This window comes from Pteronotus mesoamericanus, unplaced genomic scaffold (assembly GCF_021234165.1).
Source record: "Pteronotus mesoamericanus isolate MK-2021 breed Mesoamerican mustached bat unplaced genomic scaffold, CSHL_Meso_final contig_347, whole genome shotgun sequence".
NCBI lineage: Eukaryota > Metazoa > Chordata > Mammalia > Chiroptera > Mormoopidae > Pteronotus > Pteronotus mesoamericanus.
Genome location: NW_026555137.1, coordinates 11,581,436 through 11,607,816, shown reverse-complemented (window position 1 = coordinate 11,607,816; position 26,381 = coordinate 11,581,436). Strand labels below are relative to the sequence as shown.

Genomic DNA, 26,381 nt, shown 5'->3' with positions numbered 1-26,381 from the left:
TCACGACGCCCCCCTCGCCCTCCACCCCGCCCACGAGGGGAGGCCAGAGGAAAGTCGGCCTCGGACACAGCCCCGGTCCACCCCGGGAGCTCTTGTCACCCACAACCCCAATGAAAATCAACTGCCCTGTCGGCCAGTGTTTGTGGGAGGACGCAAAAGCCCAGCGGGAGGGGCACGGTGACCCCAGAGAGCTTTGTTGCTAACGTAGCAACAAGTACACCCAGGTGGACCAAAATCGTCGGAAAATTAAGCAGCAATAGCAAGCAGCTTTGCATTTCAACCTAAGCGACGCCTGTCTTCCAACATAAGAGGAAACAGTCTTATGTTACTTGTCTCATAAACTAGTTTTTAAAGTAAAGCATTTTTCTGGAAGTGAGGGTCTCTAACCCTTTAATCTTTTAAAAATAAGATTCCCGGCGGTCAAGTCCCTCTACGCTTCATTCCTGACCCCTTATTTCCTTATTAGCCTCTGATTTAAGCATCGTATTTCAAAGTCCTTTCTAAATAGAATCTAAGTATCCCGTCCCTTCCTCCTCTTTGCCCGTGTCCCCCCTGCCGACCTGTGTCCCCCACTCCGCACCCTCCGCCCTCTGCCTTACTGACCGGGATTGGCGCTTCCCGGCTGAAGGAAACGAGCAGCCACCGCCGGGCCGCGCACAAAGCGTGCTGGCCGGCCTTCAGAAGCTTCCTACAAAGCCCCCCTCACCTGCGAAAGCCTCACTTCCACAGCCATCCCGCTCTCCCCCCGTTTAGAGGTGCAGAGGAGACCAGATAAAGCACAGAGAGGATGGGACATAGAGAAAGGAGTAGAGGAGACACAGGAAGAGAGGGAAAAGACCTATCGTGTGCGTACCTGGAGTCCCAGAAGGGGAGGAGAGAGAACAGGGCAGAGCAGTATTTGTAGAAACGACCAGCCTAAAGCCTGTTGGTCTACACCTCAGATACATCTCACCCTCATGAGGGGAAGACAAAGCAACACAAAAGGCAGGTAGACACCCGATCATGAGCGGTCGTGACCACTCAGCACTGGCAGCATCATGAACGGATCAGCCCTCTCTTACGCACAGCCTTGCGAATAACTTCTTGCCCAAGGCTCCTCCGTGAATCGAGTTCATTAACTGTATTGCCTGGAGAACCTACTGAGGACAGCTGCTCTTTAGAGAAATGTGCTCACAGTCACCCTGCCTAAAAGCACGTACCATCACAAAGGACATGATGCTTTCAACGGGAACGTCTTGGTCCATAAATAAGCAATAGAGGTGATAACACAATGTCATAAAGGCAGGTACAGCTGCTGTAAACCTTCACTCCAAAATGATCCTTCAACTCTGATAAAAGCACAGCTATGCTGGGCACAACGGCTATTCAGACCCCCCCTCCCAAAAAAAAGGACAAATGAAGCCCATGACTCTAAAGCATCTTAGAGTGGACTTTAAATGGTAGCTGTAGCTCAGGGCCTCAGCACCCCAATATCATTGCTGATGCCCCACAAGCCTGTGGGAATCCAGCAAATGGGTCCCCAAATGGCTGGTCCCAGGGGCAAAACCCATTCCGTCTAGGAGCCAAATGGGCCCAGAGAGGAACTTCTACTCCCTACCCGGCCTCCTTCCCACAGAGGCCTCCACAGGGGCTGAGCAGTGGGGAGGCTGAGGAAGGAGGAGAAGCTGATACTGCAGACACCGCCCCTCAAGTGTGGCCTGAGAAGCAAAGCTGCGGCTTGCAGCATGGCATTGGCCACGCCAACCCCCAGGCGCGAGCTGAGGCAGAGTGGAATCCAGTAACTGGATCACGCTCTGTGGGAAACGCCCAGGGACCACCACCATACTCCCAGGACTCCCATGGGCCCGCCCTCTTCCTCCTCCAGGCCAGCCCCAGGGCGCCGCCCCCCCCCCCCCACCCACCACTCAGCCAGGACTGGCATGCCGCAGCAGGTGAGATGGCACAAGGGCTCACTGCCAGAGCCTTACCTCCGAAGTTGGCCAGTCGCCCAATCCGGGTAACTGGCACCTTCCGCTCTCGAGCCCGTTCACTGAGCTAGAGGGAGAAGAAAAAGAGACCTCAGGGAAATTGGCTAAGGGGGACAAGACCAGCCTTCAGGGTTCATGTGGCCCCACACCTCCTCCCCACCAGAGGCAGCAGCGCTGCCTGGCAGGACACTCCAACGAGAAGAGGCCTCCGTGTTTCCAAAGCCCCCAGACCTCACCCCCCCGGGCGGCTGACGCCAGCACCACTGTGAGAGCCACCCGGCGGGGCCACCCTGGGGGCCTCCAGCGCGTGCGCACCATCTGCTTGTGGGGCTTGCTCTCAGGGCGAGCCTTGGCCTGCCGGGCCTTCTCGATGTCCTCGGCCGTGAGACCCCCAACGGGAGACTGGTCCTGGTGGAAGAACCTTCGCTGGAGGCCAGTGGCAGAGAAAGGGTCTCTGGTGTCTACGAAGAGCCTCCCGTTCACCCTGCCCAGAGGGGAGGCAGCCTGGCCTGGGAGCCCCGCTTCCCTAAAGGGTCCGCTGCCAACGTAGGTGGAGGCTGGGCCCTTGCTGCCGGCGTGATCCTGGGGTGGGGACGAGGACTGGTCTTGGAAGGAGGCTGCAGAGAAATCTGCAGCGGCGCCCTCGGCCCTCGGCCCTGAGAAGTGCAGCTCCGGTTCTGCTTCGTCAAAGCTCTCAGCAACGTAAGGCTCCTCATGCTTCTGATCCTGCGGGGAACAAGAACTGACGTGGGAGGAGCAAGGGGCCAGCCAGGCGTGCCCCCCTGTCCGCCCCCTCTGTACAAGACAGCACACTGCTGCTGTCCTGCCCGCCAGCCCCCACTCAGGGAACAGCACGTTACTCCCAGGGCCTGCGGTCAGTTCCGGAGGCGAGCAGCACCTCCCCGCCCAGGTGCCAGGAGCCCTGGGGTCCAGTGTTGCTTCTGCCAAGGCTCCACTGCATGGTCCCACCACAGTCTCAGAACCTGCTGGGCGCCCAGCAGGGACCAGGCAAGTGAGCACCACCCCCAGCAAGTTCCTCACCTATTAATCAGGGCTCAGGACAAGCCCCAAGGGCTTTGGGGAGGGTAAATCAGGGCAAAGGCAGGAGACTTCTGAGAAGTCAAGCATGACCACGGACCCACGAGGGCCAGGGCAGCAGGCAGATGGCACTCTGCGCCACTGCAGGCCCGCGCCTCCCGCAGAGAGTGCCCCCAGTCGGCGGCGAGCCCTTTAGGGGTTCCCACTGGACAGCATGCCACAGTCAGGCGTGGCCTGGCATCGTTGGGAGTCGGGGACACATGTCTTCCTGCTGACGGTTGTCAAGACCTGACCTTCATGCCCAGGCTTTTCCACTTTTGAGCCCTGACTGACCTTGAGTGAGGTCCTGGCCTTCTCTGCTACTTCCTCATCTGAAAATTGGACTCCTCACAGTCACAGAGTTATGTGGGGACCACAGACAGGGCCAGGGGAACCGTGCCCAGGAGGCGATCATTGGAACAGCGCTGACTCCTGGAGGGAGGTCAGCGTCCTGGTCCCCGTCCCAGGGCAATGGAGTCGGCGCGCCTGGTGCTGCCTGCGGCTCTGCAGACACGGCCGTCAACCCCGGCCTTCTCACTTGGCTTACAAGGTGCAGGGGATCTAGAGACATAACACTCGCTTCCAGTGGAAGGAAAGGGACTTGGCTCTGACTCTCACTTCACAAATGGGAAACTGAGGCTGAAGTAACGTGGCAAAGGGCCAGCTGCTGACTGGTGGCAGGGCAGGGGTTCCAGGCCAAGGCTTGTCCTGCTGGCTGACCGACAGCACGTAGCTCGGAGCAGAAATAAACTGTACTGGACTCTCTGGGCACTTCTCAAGGTGGCCAGGAAGTCCTGGGGTGAGGGGACTAAGAGCCACAGCAGAGGCTCCTCCTTGTGCCCCGACTCCTGTGACAGCCACTGGCTCTGCTTCGCCATAGCCTGCTTCCGTGGCTCAGAGGCCCTAGGGGCACGGAAGGGGCCTCGGTCGCAGTGGGACCCGTCTGGTGTCTGCTGAAGGAGGCACACAAACCCCTGGGGGTGCTGGAGGGAGAGGTTTCTGGCCCTGCGCCCCCTCAGAGAGAAGGGCCCAGGAACCTAAGCATTGAGGGAAAGAGCAGGAGCACAGGGGGGCCACCACCCCGCCAAGGGCCTCCCTCATGCTGGGGGATGGTCCGTCCCTCCCCCCTCTGAGCGGCTGTCCTGGGGGATGGGCCTGCCTCTTCCGAGACGGGGCCATGTCTGTCTGAGGAGACAGAGGAGCAAGTGGGAGCCTGGGCGGGGGGGTCCTTCTCGCCTCTCAGGGGGGCCCATCTAGGTCTCGTGTGCTGTCTCACTCCTGGGAGGCAACTGCACCTCTGAGTGTCACGCAGGCAAAATGCCCAACAGGAAGGCAATTCACTAGAAAAGGCACCGAATGAGGTGGCTGGAGCCACAGCCCAGCCTCAGCAGAGCGGGGCCAGGGGAGGGAGTCTCACACTGGGAAGAAGACACACGAATCTGGTCCTGCCATGTGATAATCACAGACCTTGCATAAAATTTAGTCTCAGCCTCCCCGCAGGAGAAAGGGGGTAAGCGTCTAGGCTGCCCTTCCCAGGGTAGCAGCAAGGCTCGGGCGAGGTCCTGGGTGTGAAGGCTTCTAGAAGTAACAGGCATTTGTGTAGGGTCACCTGTTGCCCCAAGCTCTTAGAGAACAGCAGGGGAGGGGCTGGGAATCTGAAAGCTAAGACTAGCCAGACGCCTGCAGGCAGTGATGGCCTCAGCCTGGGGCAGCGCGCGCATCCCTTTTCCAGAAGGTCAGCCAACCACAGACGGGAATGGAAGGAGGGTGGCAGGGTGCCCTGTGCAGCGCACCCCCCCAGCAACGCACGTGCTCACCCTTCCTGCCCCGTGGACTTTCAGGGACAGTTGTGGGGACTGTGCTGTTTTACCATGGTGAGCAGCCCTCCGCTGTACCAAGCCCTGTTTATAATCGCCTCTCCAGAACTCATTTCTGCTTAACACCTTCCCCCTGGCAAAGTGCAGTGGCTCTCTGGCCCATGGCAAAAAAGACGCGTGAGAGGCGAGAGGATGGCGGGGGTGAAGCTGTCCTTAGTGTTCCCCCCGGGAAAGCAGTACAGCCCCACAGTCGGGACCCAGAGACCTGTGGGAAAATGAAGCGGGCACAGTGGGAAAAGCCTGAGGAAGGCCGGCTGCCACACAGGCTCCTGTGGCAGCTCCAAGCTGAGGTGTGATGCCCCACGAATCACGTTGCTCAGCCCAGCTGTGCCCCCACAGAGCCCAGACAGTGGGTGGGTGGCTTCCATTACTTCTGTACAAAAATCAACCCAACAGGAAACACGAATACAAATCGGATACCAGGGAGAAAGTACTCTGTCCTATTAAAAGTTTGTTTCCTTCAGTGAAGGAAGCATCTCCCCTAGGACACAGGCAAATGTTACTTTTTTTCTCTGTGATATTGTTACTTTCCAAAATTAGGAAGGCCTCTCTTCAGTCTCTCAACACAGGCCCAGAACCTGGAGTTGCCCTGCAGGACGGGCCTGGGCTTGCCCTGAGGTCTGCACCCAGGCCCGCCACCAGCCGGTGGGGCCAGTGACCTGCTCACCCGTGAGTGCGCTGGCTGCGCGGTCCTGGGGCTCCTCTCAGCCCTGCGCCGCTTCCTTAGCTAAAACTTCAGTCACCTGCAGCCTCACCCAGGCACCCTGCCCCGCCCAGGAGGACAGTGGGGCACACTAGCCATTGGGTTCTCTGGCCCCGGCCACAGGGAGACCAACTGCCCTGCCTGTGCCCTGGTCTCACCAAGAACTCCAAGTCCAGCTCCGTCCCGCTGGCACGCCTCTTGGACCGGCCTCCTTACCTGCACCATTCCCAAGGCCACGCCGATCTGCTCCGCCGCGGTGGACTGCAGGGCCCGGGCTGCCATGACGAGCTCCCCGCCGAGGCCCAGGTGCTGCAGGTGGGTCTCCACGGCCGCCTGGGTCAACTTGGCAAGGCCTTTGGCCAACATGATGGCGTCCCCCAACAGGGCCGCCATCCTTCAGGGCTGGAAGAGAGCGGGCAAGTCAGGGCGGGGGGTGCCGCAGCTCACACAGGGTCACGCTCACATTGATCACCTCCACCCCAAACTCTGAGCCGAAGGTGAGTGTTTGGTTTCCACTGACCTACCTCCCTTCTGATCCAGGCTGACAGAGAAAAGGGGCAGAGTAAGGGCCAGGGCTCAAGGTCAGCTCTGGGCGGGCCCCTGCACAGCAGGGCACCAAAGGCAAGGCTCCGAGGGGCCAGGGCCGTGCTCCGGGCACTTTCTCACCTGGGTCTCACGGCCACCCATGGAACACCCCATGAAACAGAGGAAAAACCATGTGCCTAAAGCCTCCCAGCCACCAAGCGGCAGAGCCAGGGCTTGAATCAGACCCGGGACTGAGCCCAGCATTCTCCCCTCTGGACCGCACCACACACAGGCTGGGGAGGGGGCGCTTGTTCCCAACAGAGCTCCGTGCAGGCCGGGGCCCTGTCCCCAGCGCCTCGGGGGCTGCCCGTCCCTGCCCAGCTGCCCTCACTATGCCCAGGCACCACCAGACTGACGGACCGCCAGCGCCCCCGTCCCAGCTCCACTGTCCACCAAGCCGATGTTTTCAAGCTGCAGTCCAGCATTAAAAACAACACAATGTAAACAGAAAAGGAAGCGTCAGGGGCTCAATGGGTAGAGTGTCTTATGAAACTTGTTTCCGTGTGTGAGTACACATGAGCTTTTCTGCCTCTTTTTTCTCTACTGGGTCACAGTCTAAAATGTGTTTCTTAATGTAGGTCAGGGTCAAAGAGGCTGAAAGCCACTGTACACAGGGGTGCCTCCCAGGGTGGGGAGTGTGCTGTCAATCACACGTATTTCTTAAGGCCTGCTGGGGGGCTGTGTGCTGGGAGGCACTGGGGCTGAAGAAAAACCACAAAAGGAAAAGCAGCACAGGGCGCCCCACTGAAGAGGCCCCCTGCACAGGGCAGGGAAGAGCCGGGGCCTGCCCTGGGCCTCAGAGAGAAGAGAGAAGCCAGAGAGGAGTGGGGCGCGGGTGGCACTGCAGGCAGGGGACCTGCGTGAACAAACTCGCGGAGGCTGAGAAGGGCCGGGCACACCGGGCTGCAGGGCGTGGGCCCACAAGTGGGAGAGGGCGGCCAGAGACACCTCGTGGGTTCCCTCTTCCCATCACACTAAGTAACAGGAGAACATACTGGAGGGTCAGGCAAGAGCACTGACTGGGACCCCACCTGGAGCCCGGGGACCCCGAGGCGGGCAGAGAGGCCCACTCCCACCTGTCCTTTGCGGGGGCAGCCCCAGCCAGCCCAGGGGTCCCTGTAGGAACCAGCTCTGCTCCCGGGCAGGGCACAGAGCTGCTTCCCTTTAAATTGCAGTGTTAGCCAGAGAAACCCACGAACACACAGGGGCCTTGGAGAGCTGAGCTGACCCACCGTAACCTGGCCTTGGGAACACTTCACCTTCACCTTCATAAGAGAACAGGTACCAGGCACTGGGCTGGGTGCTTTCCATACTTCATCTCCTTTTAACCTTCATAAACAACCAAACGACATGGATGTTACTGCCCCATCTCAAAAGGAGAACACCAAAGCCAGAGAGCTTAGCTATCTGGTCGAGGTCATTCAGCTCTCAAATGGTGGCCTTGGGGCCTGGGCCTGGCCCTTGTCTGCTCTGCGCCCATCACTCCACGCCACCTCCGGGGCACCCTCGCAGGGAGAGGGCACTGCGCAGGCACAAATGGACCATCCACGCCTTGATTAAAACTAAGGAGGTTATTAGAAGGTGACCATCCCACTGAAAGAGGGGAGAGAGGTAGGAGGGCTGGCCCAGCCCATCACCTGGTGCCATTCCACACCCTAGGCTGCCGCTGGGGTTCCCGCACTTGGTGGCTATAAACAAGGGTGAGCCCCACACACATTCCCCGGTGTCGAGGCCTGGGAAGAGATCACATAATCAGAGATCAGCTGCAGCTGGCACCAGGTCGCAGCAGCTGCCCAGCCCCGGGCCGCACCCCAGGCACACACGGGAACGTCATCATCATGTCCTGGGAGAAGCTCCAACCGAGGCCCATGGACCCAACGAGGGAGGAGGTGTCTGAAAGAACACTGGGGACGTGCCATAGTGGAGCCGGGGCCCCGGGCACAGCTGTTCACAAGGACCCTTGTTCACAGCCCCAGTACCACACACCACACCCCACTGCCCAGGGGTCCCCCGGATAGGCCTTCCCTTCCTCGCCTCTGAATCCAACCCAGATGAGCAAGGCAGGGGTCTCCCACTGGCCACAAACCTGGATAATTCCAGCACCTTCCCTTGTCTAACTGGTGTCAAATATTCCCTAAAACTTCCTAAGGCCTATTAATCCAGACTTTGTTTTCAGGCTTAAAACTAGTTTTTCCTGAATTTCTCATCCCAGTTATCAAAACGACACATGAAAATTCCACTGGCGCAAAGCTGCTAAGTGGGGGGTTTTGGTCCGTTTCTCCTGCTGTCTCTATGCCAATGGCAGTTCCACGTGAAAGGTCCGTCCTCGGGCCTACACGCAGCAGGCCAGGGCTGGGACCCACCAGGGTGCAGTCCTACCTCTCCTGGGTTCTAAGCGTGTTAGAACTAGCACAGCTCCACGACAGGCCGGAAGTGTACCTCCTTTACACTGACACTTGAAAACAAATTGTCATTAGAGGCAAAAATGTTAAACAAATCAACCAGAATTTTTTTACAGTCCTGCATCTGGGAAGTATGAGTAATAATGGTTTCTGTCAGTGTCTTCCTAACTGTATTTTCCTAACTTTTTAGTTCACACATCCTTCTTTCAAAATGGCAAATAAGTCATCTAAAAAAAGTACACATTAAAAAGTAATGTCATGCCTTCCTTCCTGCCTAAACGGCTATGTCCTCACACGCAGTGCACTCCCAGTGGGCGAGAGTCCCACCCTAGACAGCCGGCAGCACTGGGAAGCAAGATCCACACAGGTGGAAATAACATCACAGAAGTCTACCTTCCAACTTAACTGTGATGCAAACCCTGCTTTTGTCAAATCAACAGATGTTGCTAATACACAGCCTGTCATTTATGAGCAGATTCACATGTGAACGCGTATTTCAAAAGCACAGCCTGTGCCATGCCGCATTTGACAAAAGTATTTACCTAATGTGCCGGGGCCATACCCATACCTCCCACAGGCTGCTCTGCCAGTACAAAGTGCATTGTGGAGACTCCAATCAACAACAGAACAACAGGTCTCCCCCACCCCACCCCCAAAGGAGCATATACCGGCACAAAAACATGGGCCGGGAAGAGGAACAACTGCCAGAAGGAAATATCTTTTCAGAATGTTTCTCACCTTCCAGTTTCATAAATCCTACTTCCCGTGCCAAAATCCCAGCGTGACTCAGAATTCGGCTCTCCGGAATCCGGGTGCGGACCCTATCCAGGAGTGCGCAAGAGCCAGGCACCCGGCTGCGCCAGGAGGCCTTTTCTCCATGACCTTCAATAAAACTGAAAGCTCCCCGAACGCATTTAATACACAAAGTAAAAGTCTTATCCTCCCCACGATTCATCTGTACCCTCCTCTCCCCCCGCTTCATCCTGCTGGTCCTAAGTGGGTTTTTAGGGCCTGGCCTGGGGGGTTCAGGCTCGGCCTGCTTGGTGGCACGTGTCCCAGAGACCTTGGCACCCACCTGCTCTTCCAGAGGAGGGGAACCCGAAGTGCAGGGTGAGCACAAACGGTGGCCAAAGAGGACAAGCACCCACGTTGGGGAGTGCCCACAAGGCATCATGCCTCCCGGCTCTCTGGGCCAGTCTGTGCAGGCCCAGGAGGAACCTGCCCGGGCCCTCGGGTGCCCACAGCTGCGGCAGCACGCAGCACGTCTACGATGCGCACAGACACCAGGGAGGCGGCCAGAGGCCAACTGAGGCTCTCACGCAGGGCCAGGAGGTGGATGACCAGGGGAAAAGAGCATCCTAGGGGCCTGGACACAGGGTCCCAGCTCCGCCACCACTGCTGACACTAGGCGTGCGTCTCGCCTCTTCATCCCTTTCAGCAAGAGCACTTTCAGTGGCTCGCCAGGCTGTTTCTTGTCCTAACATGCTACGGTGCCATAAAGGAAGTAAATAAACAGGTCATCTAGAGAGAGAACAAACTGGAATACATGCAGCTCACCACTCCCCAGGGACAGAGACTGGGAAAGACACACAAGCAGCGTTCCCTGACAGGGGAGTCCCCAAGCTCTGAGAGGCGGTTTTCCTGTTGAACCTTCACTCTCTGACCCTCTCATTCATGCTGGAGGAGAGACCCACAAAGTGCTGCCTACTTGGCCAGATACAATAATGTACAGCAGCAAGAGAATGAGTTGTGTTCTTTTCACAAAATAAATAGAACAGGGCAATTCTGAAAGGCATAAAGCAAAGGCAGGCTTCATACACTTTTCCACTCAGGACCCACGTTGGGGAAACTTAAAATCTGCCTGTGTAACTGCCTTTCTCCTGCTCCAGGCCGTTGGGCAGAGAAGGGCCACCCCAGCTGTCCACACTCCACCTCGAGCACCGAGGACTGTGCCTGACCCGAGCGGGCAGGCAACAGACACTTCTCCAACGAAAGGAGCTCGGCCGGCCTCTCCGCGGTCCCAAGAGAGCCTGCTGTTCCCAGGACTGGCTCCGCCTGCCTGCAGCTTCCAATCTGCACACAGAATCAAAGGCCACCTGGGAGCCAGGTCGGAGGCAGGCTTCTCAGGCGTTAGTAGGCTTGACAAGCACCCGGGGGACTTGTTAAAGCACAGGTTCTGGGCCCCACCCCCAGCTCCTGGTCCTGGAGGTCTGGTACGCGCAGAAACCTGCATTGCTAACAACTTCCCAGGTGCTGCTGTCGCCTATGGTCCTGGGAATGTACCTAGAGGACCCTGTTCTGGAGGGAGAGGGGAAAGGGAACACAGGGCCCCACACCCGAGGCCAGGCGGGGCAGCTAAACAGAGGTCCTTTCCTGGACGTTTCCTCTTGCTACCCACTCCCCAGAGGTCTGGCTTTGCCCTGAAGTAGAAACCTTCCACCTGCCCCTTCCTTTCCCACTTTCCCTTCAAGAGACTGAAAACAGACATGAGAGGTGAATGAGCTTAAAGACAGCGACCCACACAGCCAGCCAAGGGACCATAGAGACTGTCACTGCCAGCGTCTTCAAACAGACTGTTCAATGATCTTCAGGAGGCCTTGGGGTAGGGTTCCCAAGTGGCCTTCTGCCGCCTCCCCATCAAGAACCACCTTTTTACTTTGGGCACGAACATTCTCAGTTTCTAGCCTGCGAGGGCACTGGAAAGCTCCTTTACATGCCTGAAGTTTCTCTTTTAGTCTAAGAAAAAAGGAAACACCAGGTGACAGCTTCCTCCAAGGACTCGAGAATGTACGTGTTAAGGAAAAGACGTAAACTTCTGACCTGACCCATAAATCTCTATAGATGTGCCCTTCACCGTGGCTTCTAAAATCACACACCAGAGGCCATCACTTAAATATCTCAGGCAACTCCAGGCTTCTCTCTACTGAGGTCTGGCCTCCAGGTCTCTGACAACAAGTTCAGAAATATCCTAATCTGCTATCAATTTTCAAAGGCAACTAGGGACGCGCAGAAGAACACCAGGGAAGAGAGAGAAAAATGTCCTCCCACCTCGACTCAGCAGGCCCAGCTCAGGCCTGGGGAGCCAAGCTTCACAGCGGGAGGCAGCCCACCGGAGCCACTCAGTCCTGCCACCCGAGTGCCCGAAACCTGCCTGTGCACAGGAAGTCCCCGTTCCCCCTCTTCGCCCCCAACCCCACCATCCTGCCTGGTAATTATCCAAGGATCCTTACAAAATCTGTCTAACTGTATTTTCTTTGAAAGGTATATATGATCATCCAACTATAAGAATGTAAATCACAACACTGTCTAAAATTATGTCAACCGTGGTATGCCCGTAGGATAAAATGCTATGCAGCCGTTTAAAACAACACTATGAAAATGTTTGCTGCCAAATAAGAAAGATTATATAGTCCCATGTGGAAAAAAGAAAGCAGATTACAAAACAGTATACTCCTCCCTTTTGGAGCAGACGGGGAGGGAGGGAGGGAGAGGGCGTTGGACAGAGTGCGGGCAAAACGGCAGTGGTTTTCTCTGGGTGATGGTCATGATACCTCCTTTTTATGTCCTTTTTACTTTCTTCATTTTCTTTATTTATATTTTCTAAAATCTTCTACAAAGGGCATGCACTACTTTTATAATGAAAAATCTCTAAAATAATCTTCAATAGTTGTTGTTAAACTAGAAAACATAAGCAAATATACAAAAGCGTAATTTTAAGAAACGGCTCCATGTCCTAGGCGTCTGTCCCAGGGCAGAGCGTTAGAGAGCAGATCAGAATGCTATAAATAATGCCCCTGCACACCCTTGTTTAGCCGCCGTACTTCATCAGAAGACAACTGACCCTCCAGGCCACCAGGAACATGGAACGCGGCCATCCCACTTGGGGAAAAAGGCTCAACTGCTCTTCTCAGAAGGTTGTGAGAAAAATCACTTGGCACAGGCAGGCAGCAGGTCTAATGTTCGCCCCAGTTTTAAAAGACAGAAATAATTAATGGGTAATCTCCACCCCCCGCCGAAAAAACATAGGGTCCTAGTTTAGAATAATGTAGTGAGTACAGGGACCACATTTTTCTGCACCAAAAGTTAAGACACGTACTATGACTACTGTCCTTCCAGGTCACGGTCAGCAAACCACGGCCATCGGGCAAGTTCAGCCCTGCTGCCTGTTATTGTAAATCAGTGTTTATTAGAACACAAACCTGCTCATTCATTTATGTATTGTCTACATCTCATTTATATACAGATGTATGCTTTATAGTTGTTTTGGGTTTGGTTTTTTTTTTTTTAAAAAAAAAGCTGAGTTGAATAGTTGCAAAAGACACCTAAAAAATCCACACAGTTGAAAATATTTACTATCTGGCCCTTCACAGAAGAAAGTTTGTTGACCCCTATTATAGGACAACAGAGAAAAATACAAACAGAGCTGCCCCAGGAAATCTGGAAAGGTCACTAGAGTTGTACCAGAACAGCCCAACAAGGCTGAGGCCCCCGTCCCAGCTCTGTCCTCGTCCCCAGAGGCGGGCCCTCCTCACCAGACACAGCCGCCTCCGCCCCGGAGGCTCCCAGACTAGAGCCCGACGAGGGGAGGGGCTCTGAGGTGACCGCCTTTTCGCTGGCTCATCCAGCGCAGGGCAGCCCCTAAATGCTGCTCGTGAAGGGGTCAGATCTGGAGGCCACGGGGGCCCAACTGCCTTAACAGCTCTGCTTCCTCCTGTCCGTTCAAGATGCTCGCAGCCCTTCCCTTGCCTCACTCTAAACTGACAAATGCCACGGTCAGTGCAGGTTGAGTTTGACCAGCTATAAATCCATCCACCTAACCAGTCCTTCGTTCTCACACTCGCACTGTGTCCCTAACAAGAGTCCCCCTGCCACAGCAGCACCGGGGGCGTGTGGTTCCCCAGAACGGGGGCTTGGCTCAGAGGGAGCAGCAGGGGCAGGCCCGGAGGGCAGGCAGGGAAGCACAGCGCTGCCTCCCCCGTTAGGGCCCACGCAGGCCCTCCTGTGGGGTGTGGAGGCCTCCTGGGGGGCCGCACCGGCTCGCCTGTCTGCCTGGTCCACCCAGGACTCCACATGGGCCTGAAACTGTAGCTCATGGATGACCCAGTGGAGTCCTGCCTTGTAAGGAAAGAAGTTAGTTTCTGGGCCTCAAGTTGTCTTGTAGGTTAATGACTTCATGTTCCCTTAAAAGCTGCTTCCGGGCTACAGAGATTTTTCTCGGAACAGTTGAAAGATCAGGCAGCCTTTTGCTAACACACACAAAGAGCTTCTCAGGCGGCAGGCACTCTGACGTTCTCCCCGCAAGGAATTTAACCAGTTCCCTAAATGTTCTTACTTTGTGAGAAGTAGACCAGCACAGGGTTGGTAATTACTATAGCAGCTATTTATTTATTACCACATATTTGCTACAAGAAGTGATATTGACGAAGCAGTCAAGATGCTCTGGAGTTAGGACCCTGCGTTCAAATCCTGACTCAGCTGCTGACCTAAGTCAAGTCATTCAAGCTTATCTTTGTGCCTCAGTGTCTTCATCTGTTCTCAAGAGCAGTGGATTTTATACTCCATGTAGCAGCACTTAGGGCACCAAGTGCCTGGCACATAGTAGGTGCTCAAAACCGTTAACTAAGAATTTTATTATTACGACCACAAAGACACTCTGAATGAGGTTCAGACTTGGTGAGACCAGAGGGAGCATGAATGAGGTCGATGCGGGCAGTTCTTTTATTTATTCACAGCGCAGCACGCAGGCCAGGTAGGCACCCCGTCTGACACAGGGAGGGCTGCCTGGCCTTCTCTCAGGGACCAGTGTGGCTTCTTTGTGCTGCGGGGTGGGGCACCATTGGGAGAGGCAGTCCAGCGTGCTGGCAGCCTGCTTGAAATGCCTAGAAACGAGCCGACCATAAATACCCACTGGTATTCCTCCCATGGTCGAAGCCACTGAGGAAAAAACAGCACAGAAGGCTTCCTTCAGTGGGGGGTTCCTCTCTGACCCCCCCGAGCTCCCTGTCTCCCAGCCACAGCACACTGTGCCCCCAGATGAATCTCCCCCAAATCCGTCTTCATCATGCTAACCCCTCACTCAGATGGCCCCCAGCTGTCCACAGAAAAACGCCCACACCCCGGGCCTGAGGATGGAGGTGGTGCAGTCGGGACCCGGCCTCCTGTCCGGCCTCTGCTTTTCTTTTTTTCAAGGATTTTATTTATTTATTTTTAGAGACAGGGGAAGGGAGGGAGAAAGAAAGGGAGAGAAACATTGATGTGTGAGATAGAGTAGTGATCGGTTGACTCTCACATGCCCCCAGCTGGGACCTGGCCCACAACCCAGGCATGTGCCCTGATGGGGAATCAAACCAGCAACCTTTTGGTTTGCAGGCCGGCACTCAGTCCACTGAGCCACACCTGCCAGGGCTGTCCAGCCTCTGCTTAACATGTGTGCGTGCCGCCCCAGTCCCGCCCCAGTCCCCCCGCAAGCATGCCCGCCCCTGCACCCGCCGGCTGCGCAGACAGGAGAGCACAGCCGGCATGGGGCCCACGGGGCCTGGAATCCTCTCTGTCTCGACCCGCCGCCAGCCCGCTCCAGACCTGTTCCCAAACCATCCCTTTGAAACGTGCAAATATACCAGGTACGTTCAAGGACATTATTTCCAATCAGGCCCTAACTTGACTCTCAGTTCTTAAGAATTTAAATCTTCCCATCAGCTGATCTAAATCTTCCAGTGCTGGCCAGATCCCACCCTGTTCTTATCTTTGGCACGTGGAACCTTGTGTATCATCAACCAAACTATTAGCTCCTAGTGGGAGGTTCGGTTCTCAGACATCTCTGACTCTTTCCTCACCTACTCCCACCCACAGACTGACCCTGATCACAGAAATGGCAAGCGTGATCTGTGCTGTCACCCAAGAAGGTGAATAAGGACCCATCCCTTCGTGGGGAAGCCTGGGGCTGTAGTTGAGGAATTAATGTAAAAGTGAAATGAGAAGTTTAAAGGGTTGTGTTTAAATTTGGTCAAAATACGGCAGCTGGCTGCGGCAGGCTGGATAATGGCCACACAGAGATGTCCCCGCCCTAATCCCTGGAACCTGTGTATACGTTACCTTGGTGGCAAAGGGGACTTTGCAGACAGGAGTAAGTTAAAAATCTTGAGATGAGGGGATTATCCATGGGGTCCTTAAGAGAGGAGGCAGGAGGGTCAGAATCAGAAGACGTGAGAGAAGCTGAGGTTGGAGGGGCGCACGGCCAAGGGATGCGGGCGGCCTCCCGAGGACAAAAAAGGCCAGGGGACGGGTCCCGCCCTGGAGCCTCCAGACGGAACTGGCCCTGCTGCTGACACCTTGATTCTAGTCCAGGGAGACCCACTTCAGACTTCTGACCTACAGAATTGTAAAATAATAAACCTGCGGTGCTTTAAGCAAGTAGGCTTATGGTAACTTGCTATAGAGGCAACTTGTTATAGCAGTAACTGGAAACTAATACAGTGGCTATTTTTTAAAAGGCAAATCATTGGGTTGGGAAAAGGGGCAGTATTCTGGAAGAATTTCTAGATCATTTTTCTAAAATAACTTAGTTTGGTCGCCACCACCATCCTCCAAACAGTACTGAGTGCCAACCAAGTGCCAGGCATTGTGCTAGGTGCTGGAATATCCATGGTCAGCTCAAAACACATTCTATTCTTGTTCTTGATGACAGAGCATCAGTATAAATATGCCCCATTCTTCTAGGAGCCTCTTTTCCAAGCCCACTCCGACGTTCAAACCATTGCTGAGCCTCTGTCACAGGCCAGGCACTGGGCACAGGCTGCACCACAGTGACCAGGTAAGCGTCCCCACCCTGAAAAGGCCATCTTATGAGCTTTCACATTCTTAATTTTTCAAAACACACTCACTTCAGATTTAATAGTTGAACGAAATAATATTAGTAACAAGAGCAGCTACCATTATTCTTCCCTCTGCGTGCCTGTCACATCACATAACCCCTAATCCTACAACCCCATGAGGTATTATTGTCCCCACTTGCTGATGAGGTCAAACTGAGCCGGGTGAAGAAATCTCCTCTGAGCCCCGAAGTTTTCAGGGGCTGGCCTGCGCCTGCCTGCCTGGTGCCAGGCTCACGTCCTCTCCTCTCACTGCCTAGGGAGCTAAGGAAGGGATAAGAAACATGCCCCAAGGTCAGGGACATTTTTTCTTAAATCAACAGTCGCTCTCCCTGACACACAGCAAGGTCCATGCCCTGAAAAGGGTATCCACCTGGTTGCAAAAAACTATGAGTCATAAAAATTGTGGCGCTGGCTGGGCTCTCAAAGGCCATCTGTCCTAACTGCCCGTTCTGGAAAGCTCCTTAGCTCCTAGAGCCCCTAGAGAGGGAGCGCCCCTGCGCAGTCCTGCACTCCCCACGGGGTCTGGCACTGTGCCTCATCCACACCCAGTGTTTAACACCCGTGTGCATACGGGTGCTCCCTTGCTTAGCAAGCCCTCTCTTCTAGAACCCAGACCCAAAGAGACAAGCAGGAGCCCTGGGCATCAGGGGAATGCTCCTCCTGTCTACCACCACGCTGAGACGTCCCGCCCCCTCCACGCACAGTCATAGACGGCAGGCAGCCGCAGCATCCCTTGTTTTAACGAGGTGGGGGCAGGAGAGAGAGGAATGGGGGAGAGCGACTTTCACAGGAGCGGGCCGGGCAGTTAGGAGCCGCTGGCACACTAAGGCGCCAGAGGGGGGCGCCCCTACAGGGTGAGGCGCTTCTGTTGCTTCCCCGATGCCCTCCACTTGCTTGTAAGAGGACTGAGGGAAGAGGCGGACAGACAGCAGGCCGGTGCACCGACTGTGGGCTCCACGCAGGCTCGAACAGGGAACACGGCAGCCCTGAGCCCTGGCAAACCGGTGCCCAGCCCTCAGCTTCACCAAACGCTGGCTGTAAACATGTTAAAGAGCAAGAGCCACGCACTTTTTTTTTCAATCTCAGAAAGATATATTTTGCTCCAGCACCGGTCAAACAGTAACCACCTGCGGTCACAGGGCAATCTATTCTTACCTTCACCCTCCCCTGAGCCAGGATCAGCGCCAAAGAGGAAATATGCCAGGCAGAGAACAAACACCAGGCTTGACTCAGGTTCTGGACTTTAACTTCAAAGTTTCGTGTGTGTGAACAGGCCCCCGGATCTCTCATACATCCCAGCAGACGGCAGGAACGTTGCTACCGGGCCCTCGGGTTCCCGGGCAGCATGAGCAGCACGATGCGGGCTGCCGGGATGAACAGCGAGGCCCGGGCTCTGGGCCCAAGCAGGGCGACAGCCATGCGTGCCCTCGGGCACACCGCCGCCCCTCTCAGGCCTGCATTTCCTCCCTTCCTCAAGTGCGAAAGGCAGCAGCTGACCGGGATGACCCCCCATCCCCGGAGAGGAGGACACTGCCATTCATCCCTTGAGCGCAGAAGGCTGACAAGGACAGCACAGCACAGGGCTGCTCGGATGGGGTCTCATGGGGTTCTGGAAAGAATGGTGCTCCAAAGAATTCAAGTACTGACCCTTCTAGACATTCTACAGAACAGCCAGTGGGGAGGGCAGACCCTGCTTCCCACCGGCAGAGGGGGGAATCCCACAGCATCTCTCTTAGGAGACACACCTCTGGGGAAATCAGCGGCGGTGCGGGGACTGTGACTGAGGAAGGGGCCAGCCTCTTCTCGTCCAGCCAGGAGGTACCGCCCTCCTCCCCGTCCCTCCCGCACACTCCTGCACACGCTCCCTCACCTGCCAGAACGGTCAGCTCCTCGAGGCGTGCAGAGCAGGACCTCTAGGACACCTAAGGCAGGACACCAGGCCACTAGCCTGGCTTTCCCTTCAGGCACCGCCCCCGCCGTCCTGCCCCCTCACAGCAATCAGAGGGCCTCGCTCTCGCGAGCTGACCTCTCTGTTTCCCTCCAAGACCGAGGCAATCAGGGATCAGCACACTCAAACCCTGGGCCCACCCTCACCCCACCCGCAGCCTCTCCTCCCCCCTGATCACCCGTCCTCCGCCCTCCTCCACGGGGACCCTGCCCCTCACCTGTTCTTTTCTTTTTCTCAGTCTCTCCTTCACCAACATCTTCCCTGACAAGCCCACAAACCTACTCTTAGTTTTTCCCAAACCAAATAACAGAGTCCGGCACAAATAACACCCCTTTTTTATTACAAAATCATAAGCATGGAATTCAGTGACATGACAATATCACACTCAAGCACACCATAGGACACCTGAGGTGAAATGTTCAAATTAAAATGATAAATTTTTACACCCACATTATTACCCTGCCGACCACACTCCAGCAGGCCTTACTTGACCCCATATGAAAAACTCCCGTTGACTCCGGCTTTTCCTCCAGCCTCATCCTAGCCAACCCCTCCGCGGACAGAGCACTTCCGCCTTCCTTCTCCCCCAGCACACGCGTCTGGCCCCACCTACAGCCCTCCTCTCTGTGACACTCATGGCAGCCTGATGGCTCAGTTCACCCGAGGCCACCCCAATGCTGCCCTCCAGCGCTTGCTGCTGGCCCCACGTACTCCCCTAAAAGCCTCTCCTTGGTTCTCAGGATTCACTCTCACCCCCCTCTCAGCTTCCTTCCCCTGCTCCCCTTCTCCCCCGACTGCGCAGCAGAGTCCCTAGGCCTGGTCCCGACCCCCATCCTCCCTACTAATCGGCACTGTCCCCTGGGCTGCTGCAGCCTCTCCAGGGGCGGGCAGCTTCCCCAAGTCTGCGCATCCCTGCTCCCAGGCCGGGCAGGCCATCTCATCCGCTGACCGACTCTGGAATGAAGCCAGCTTAGGCACACACCACATCGCCCTCCTCGAAGTCCCTCAGGCAGCCCCCGTGGAGGGGCCTGGAAGAATGTGGGAGGGGAGGGAACGTTCTATATCTTGACTGTGGTGATGGTTGCGTGGCTACATGCATTTGCCAAACTATACAGCCTCACACTAGAAAGGGTGAGCTCACTGCATGCAATTACACCTCAATTAAAAAAGCACGGAAAAAGTTCCACAGCCACCTCAACCCCTACCTGCCCAAAACTAACACCAACGCTTTTCCCCAGACCAGCTCCTCCTCCTGCACCTCTGTTTTCAGCAGTGACACAACCCCTCCCCGGCTACACACACACCCCAAAAAGCTCCTCCCCACAACCAGAAATCTCAACCAGGTGGCCAACCAGTCACAGTCTAGAAATTCTACCTGCACAGCCTTATGTCCTCTTGAATCTCTGCCTTGCGATCCACCTCCCTCACCCACCACCTGGGACTCAGGCCGCCCTCACTTCTCACAAAGCAGGTGCTCTGGGCTTCACTGGGCTCCCTCCCTGTCCGCCCTGACCTGCCCTCCACACTCTGCACACACCTGCGGGCCGTGGCGCCCCCCCGCCCCCCGCCCTCCACGGCACTGCCCGCCTGGCGGGCCAGGCCTTTGCCCCCCGCCGCCCCCCGCTGGGGCCTCCCGCTGGGGCCTCGGCGCCCGGAGCTCTTCCCTCCCAGGAAACCCTCACTCATCCCTCAGGCTCCAGCACCGGGGCCTCCCAGGACAGGAAGCTGCTTTTCCAGCCCCTTTCCATCAAAATCAGCGCGCAGTCCACCTGGGCTCTCACAGCGGCCAACCTAAAGGACCCTGTGCAGGCCGCCCTACAATCTCCCCGTCTCCGGGGCCAGCGGGGCACTTGCCAGGGCAGGAAGCTGCCTCCCCCTCTCCCAGGGCCCTCCAGGCTGGAGCTGCACCGGTGAGCAAGTGGTGGATGCTCAGGGAACACTCTGACCTGAACTGAACGGACGGCTGGAAATGACCAGGAGGGCTACGCCAAGCCGTCCTGACACAGAAGCACAGCTGGCAGTGGCGCTGCTCAGGCCGACAGGAACTCCTGCGGGAGGTCGCACAGGCCGCTTCTCCCCAGTCTGCTCCCCAGCCCGCGGCTGGCACGGCTCCTCTCGCCCTCCCTGCCCTCCAGCCAGACTGCACTCCGCCCCACCCCCCGTGCCTCTCTGTTCAGAGAGACTCTGCCTGGACCAGTGCTACTCAGAGCAGTCCTTGGACTGGTATTGCCATCCTCAATAACAGGAATAAGCATTTAGGAACTTCTATAGGCATTTAGCATTGCCATAAAGTTTTTTCTGCATTTTCCAAAGCACTGGTCTGGAACAAATGGGGATGAGAATAAAACCTGCCCCTTCACCACAGAGAATCTGGGAAGCACTGTTCCCTCGCTCCCAACCCCCCAAACTCTTGCCTCTTCCTGCTGGAATCCCACTCATTCTCAGGGGCCCAACTAACTACCGTGCCTTTTCTTCCAAGAAGCCTTCACAGCCTCCGTCAGCTGGAAGTGTCTGACCCAAAGTCCCTGTCCACACCACAGGGAGGGGACCCCTTACTAAAACCCCGAGGCCGGGGACCCACGTGTTGCTCATTGTTACATTTCCAATGCCATGTTCAGGCAGGTGTTTGTTCAACGAGGAGTAAATGACCAGATCCCCAATTTCAGAGTTGGCTTTTCTTTAGGGGCAGGATGTGGAGGCGCACAGACCCTTATGGCACAAAGGGGTTTCCTGGGTGTGGACTTCTCCCCATCTCCCTCAGCCTATGTGGGAATAGGAGGATATGAAACAAAGCACGTCAGGGGCTCTCAGGACAAGAGCTCAGTCACTATCAACTACAAAAGATTCTACAATACCCTGAAATGGCAATTTGAGTGAAAGCACCACATGCACACGCTAAAAATAAATCACACCTAAGTATAGAGAATAAAGAGATTTTCAGGGTCATTTTCGACTTTCAATATCCTGTGGACCCTGACCTCAAAAGTAAGGGTCAAGGGCTCAGGAGCCTGGGATCACACAGCGCACGGCACACTTGTGAGCAGACCAATGCATATCCACTCAGGTTTGCAAAGCGCAGAGGGGTGCCCCCTCTTGGACCCCACCTAGACGCATCTCACGCAGCACCAGCAGCCCTCCCCTCCCACAGCTGCATCTCCAGAAGGAGCAGGACCTTGCACCCCCACGCCCACCGGCTCTCCCCCGTTCCCTGGCTGCTGTTTAGCAGGAATGCTGGAACTATTTCCAGATGCCACTGTCAGATCAAGACAACTCTCTATCTAAATATTCCTGTCTAATTTTGCACACAGCTCTTGTTTCAACTGACAAAGATAATGACGCAGCGTCCGTGGCTCTTGATGGAAAATTATCCTGCCAAGTTTGGACCTTCCCAATAATAGACTTCTGTAAACTTCTTTTTGAGAAAGGAGAAGTGACCTCCCCGTCCCGATTCTTTTCTACAGGCAACAAAGGGCACCCAAAAGACCCCCTAACTAACCAAGGAATGCTATGGAAAAATCCTGATCCATCCCCCACAGGATTAACAAGAAAGGGAAATTCATGGTAGGCACTTGGAATGTTTTTCCCTGCCCTGTACAATAATCACTGTTTTTCAGTTCTTCTACACCCCACGCATTTAGGACTTAGAAGTTTGGGGCATAAATTCTGGGTCATACTGAAGGCAAAATCTAGACTTGGGATTAAAGCACCTTTCTCTGCACAAAAAGAAATCACTCATGGTCTGACATTGGTGCTTCGATCAATTGTAACAGAAGTACACAAAATACCCACGTGTCCACACTGTGCCGCTGCACTCCGGGGCAGCCTCTCCCATGGAGGGGCACACTGGGCACGTAAAGAGACCTATGTGTCTGTCTGAAATGCAGCCAGACACCCACTCCCTGCACATGCTGGCCTGACCCCCTCCTGTGCCACAAGACACAAAGGATGTCTCCCCCACGAGCCAGGAGGAGGAAAGCGTCACCTTGGAAAAGCCACCTGTGGATAATTGAGTTGGCCTTTCTGCCAGCATTCAGACAGCTCAAACTTGTTTGCTCAACATTTAAAAACTGCCCCATGGTTATTTCATATGTATATCCCCGCAGTCTTGCAAAATCCCCAAAGATAGAAACCACCAGTTTTCCACTTTTTTTTGCACTTGGGGCCTGGCCAGTCACTGCCGTGCATGCAGCAGGCACCAAAAACACCCAGGGGTTTCTACCTTCCTTTTCTCTCCCGTTCCCCCAGGTGCAGAAGTGGGGTCTCCTTTAAAGCCCGATCTCCATGGTTTAGGGAAGGGGGACACAACACCACCGGGTTCCTAAGCTCTCAACCGCTCATGGCGAGTCTCAGGAGGCCTCAGCAATGCCTGGGAACACTGTTTGAGAGTCTTACCTCAGTGGTCCTCAGCCAAGCGCAATTTTGCCCTCTAGGAGATATTTGCGGATGTCATGACGGGTGTGACAGGGACTACTGGCATCTAACAGACACAGGCTGGGACTGCTGCTACATATCCTATAGTGCACAGGTCAGCCTCCCCATAACAAAGAATTATCGGGTCAAAAATGTCGGTAGTTTGGAGGATGAGAAACCCCGGTCTTAGGTGACATACAGGGAAGTGCTCATAGCGCCTCATTTGCTCTTCCTTTGAATTGCCTGAGGCCACGCCAAGAATTATAACAATGCTGCATCGTCTTCATTATTTGTAAGGCTGAGCAGAGTGCCCCAAACCGCTGCCAGGGTCTTAAAGCTGCTGCTCCCCTGAACTGCCAGCACCGCTTGGCCTCTTCTCAGGAGCAGAGCCCTCCTACCACGTCGACCCACCCATCTGCACAGTGACAACTGGCAGGCTGGCATCGGTGCATACTCAAATCCTTTGGCACCAAGGTAGGCCTGGCATGCCCAGCTCTTCAGCCGGGGCCGAGGGAGCGGCGAGGGTGGACAAGTTTCTCAGCCAGCTGCACAGGAGTCTCCCACCCTCCCGGACGCTGACATCGCTTACCCAAACGGGCAGTCCCAGCATCCAGTCCTCCCCTGCGGTCCTGCCCGCCCCACGCCCCCAAGGCACCACGGAGAACTGGCCTGGGAGTGGGGCGGGGGGGAGGTGGCTAGAGAAAGGCACGAATTTAGGCAATTAAGCCCAAACCACTCACAAGGCCCCCACTGTGTCGAGAAGCAGGAGGAAGGACCACAAGGGCCCCTTTTCCCCAAGTCGCCCCAAACCCCCACCTGTGAAACCCAACCGCAGGCTCCGGTCAAAAGAAAAGTTCTAACACAAATCTGCAGCCAAGAGCAATCAGAGCCGCTGAAACAGTGCAAAGCGATCTGGGAATGAAGAGGAATATCAGGAGAAAGCGAGGCACGAAAGCTGTCTTGGCGACTAAGAGACGCAGCGTCTGACAGCCGCTCACGGAGGTTGCTCGGCGCTTTCCGAGAACCCAGGGCTTTCGCTGCGGATCTCGTCCCCTCCCGGCGGCAGGCCCGGCGGGCTGAGGAGGGCACGTGGGTAAGCGACATCTGCAGGCCCCCCACCCTGCATCCGAGCTGCGATCCGGAGCTCGCGGCCAGTTAAAGTCGCAAAGGGGAAGCCGCGCTGTCATTTGAGGAGGATGCAAGAAAGGCCCAGGTGGGTCACAGCCCAGCTCTGCCCGCAGGCAGACGGTGCCCCGGCACGCGGTGGGCTGCAGCCTTACCCGGGGGCCGGAAGCTGGGCCTCGGTCACCTTCGCGCTGCCTCCGCGCGATCGCCGCAGAGCCGGCGACTCACACGCGATCGAGATCTGTTTACCAACTCGCCCGCGCTCGGAGACCCAGCGCCTGCTGCCCCGGGCCGCCCCGCCCTACGGGCTGCTCCCATTGGCTGCGCCGCGGTCTCTGGCCTAACGCCGCGCGTGGCGAAGAAGCGTGCTCATCGCTGCCCTCGGCCCGCGGCCAATCGGAATCGAGGGAGGACAGAGAGTAGCCAATGGCAGGCTCCTCCAGCGCCAGGGCCCTTCCCTTCTTCTCCCCGCTGCCCTTTCCCCTAGTTGGGACAGTTCGGGCTCCAGGCCCGGCTGTGGGGACGGTGGGCCTGCACGCTTGCGGTCGAGAACGGGCCCTTCCTCGGCGGCGAAGCCACGGACGAGGTTGAGATGGCCAGCCTTTTGCCGTCATCTCCTTGCGGCTGCTCGCCGGGCCTCGGAGCGGGCCTGGAAAGGAGGCGGCGGAAAGAAAGGACGGGACTGCGGCGTGCGCGACAGGAGGATCGAGCTACGCCTGCCTTGTGCGCGCCTTAGTGTGTCACCAGGGCCCTTCCCAGTTTATCCTCCGGCCGCTTCCTGAAGGGGAAAGCGCTTCGGCGTCCTGGCCCCGCCTACTTGTCCTTCTCCCCAGGCTAACAGTGTTGGCTCTGTGCAGGCAGGCGCCATCCCCCACACAGGAAGCCCGTGGGTCCGAGGCGTGCCGCCCGCGCCCCCAAGTTGGGGCTCCGAGGAGGTGGCCCGCAAAGCGTGCGGCTCCCGGCTGGGCTCGGACAACCCGAGTTGTGTGTCCTTGCCTGCTACGTCTTCTCGCTGAGGTTCCTGCCGGGAGACAGGCCAGCACGTGGAGGGAACGGAACCGCGCGCGGCCCACTTGGTCCCCGGCGGTGAGAAGCCCGCTGGGGCCCAGAATCACCCTGGAGGCACTGCCTCCCTCCGCCAACGTTCCTGCCAAATCATTCCTCTCTTTGACCAGAGAATTCAGATCCGAGCCGGGGTGTGCCTGGCAATCTCCCTTCAGGTGATTCCCAAAGGCTGGTCTGCAGCTCTGTCCAAGGTTGTTAGTGGAATGTGCAGGGGAAAAAATAATAACAATTTAATGAGTTTTTCATAACTCACTAAATTCTTTTGCTATTTTCATAAAGCCATTCAAGCCGAAGGATTGTCCTGGCTTCTAAGACTATTTTTTGAAATTAACAATTTTTGGAAACTCCTTTATTTTAATATTAGAAAAATTAAAAGTCGTTTTACGTTGATGCCTGACCTGGGGTGAGGTAGGAGTTTAATGTACAGGCATACCTCCCAGATACAGTGGTTCACTTCCATACCACTGAAATTAAGCAAATACCAAAATAAAACAAGTCGTGAATTTTTTTGTTTCTAAGTGCATATAAAAGTTATGCTTATACTATATAGGAGTCTTAAGTTACCTCCTCCACTTAAGCCTTGAATTTCTCAGTTGTCTATATGGATTGGAATCAACTTCCAAATGCCTGTTAACATTGATACTTTGACCTCTTCCCATGAATCATGATTTTTTTTTTTTTTTTTTTTTTTGGAGAGGGGAAAGGAGGGAGAAGGAGAGAAACATCAATGTGTGGTTGCCCCTCGCGTGCCCCCTACCGGGGACCTGGCCCGCAACCCAGGCATGTGCCCTGACTGGGAATCAACCAGCAACCCTTTGGTTCACAGGCCAACGCTCAGTGCACTGAGCCACACCAGCCAGGGCTAATCATGAATGTCCTTAACAGCATCTAGAACGGTGAATCCTTTCCAGGAGATTTTCAATTCGGTCAACACACAGTTGCCCCAAACCTTCAATTTTTTAAAAAAACACGGTATCTGCAAAGCACAATGAAATGCCTATGCCTGTACTGCTTTGGGTACACGAAGTTCCCATGACACCTTCACAAACCACTGCGAGGGAAATTCTGGACTAGGTAATCACTGGGGTCCCCCTCCCCTAAAACTTTCTCGTATTTAAAAAAATTTTTTTGAACATTTTAATAGATTTTCCTCTTTCTTTAGGTAATATGGATAAATTCACATGATGGAAAAAAAATCTTTTAAATAGTTTTGCAGTGAAAACTCTTCCCCTACTTCGTCCCTCTCCTATCCAATCCCAACCCCAATCCCCCCAAACCCTCCTACACAACTGTAACCACTGTTACTAACTTTATTGTCTCTTTACAAAGTTTCTTTATACACACATAGGCG

General features: G+C 55.5%; 1 protein-coding gene across 2 annotated transcripts in view; it reads right to left on the bottom strand.

Moving 5' to 3' along the window:
- Window positions 1-24,264, bottom strand: part of COQ8A (coenzyme Q8A) — a 35,464-nt gene extending 11,200 nt beyond the window's left edge. The window contains exons 1-4 of one of the 2 annotated variants that reach the window (XM_054576666.1): window positions 24,121-24,264; window positions 5,841-6,026; window positions 2,283-2,693; window positions 1,968-2,034 (exon numbers count right to left, since the gene is read on the bottom strand). In XM_054576666.1, coding sequence (XP_054432641.1) covers window positions 1,968-2,034; window positions 2,283-2,693; window positions 5,841-6,017 — 655 coding nt within the window. In that variant the 5' untranslated portion in view covers window positions 6,018-6,026; window positions 24,121-24,264. Of the gene's footprint in view, window positions 1-1,967; window positions 2,035-2,282; window positions 2,694-5,840; window positions 6,027-7,441; window positions 7,464-24,120 lie in introns of those variants that run through there. The other variant, XM_054576667.1, reaches the window with a different exon arrangement.
- Window positions 24,265-26,381: the final 2,117 nt, after the last annotated feature.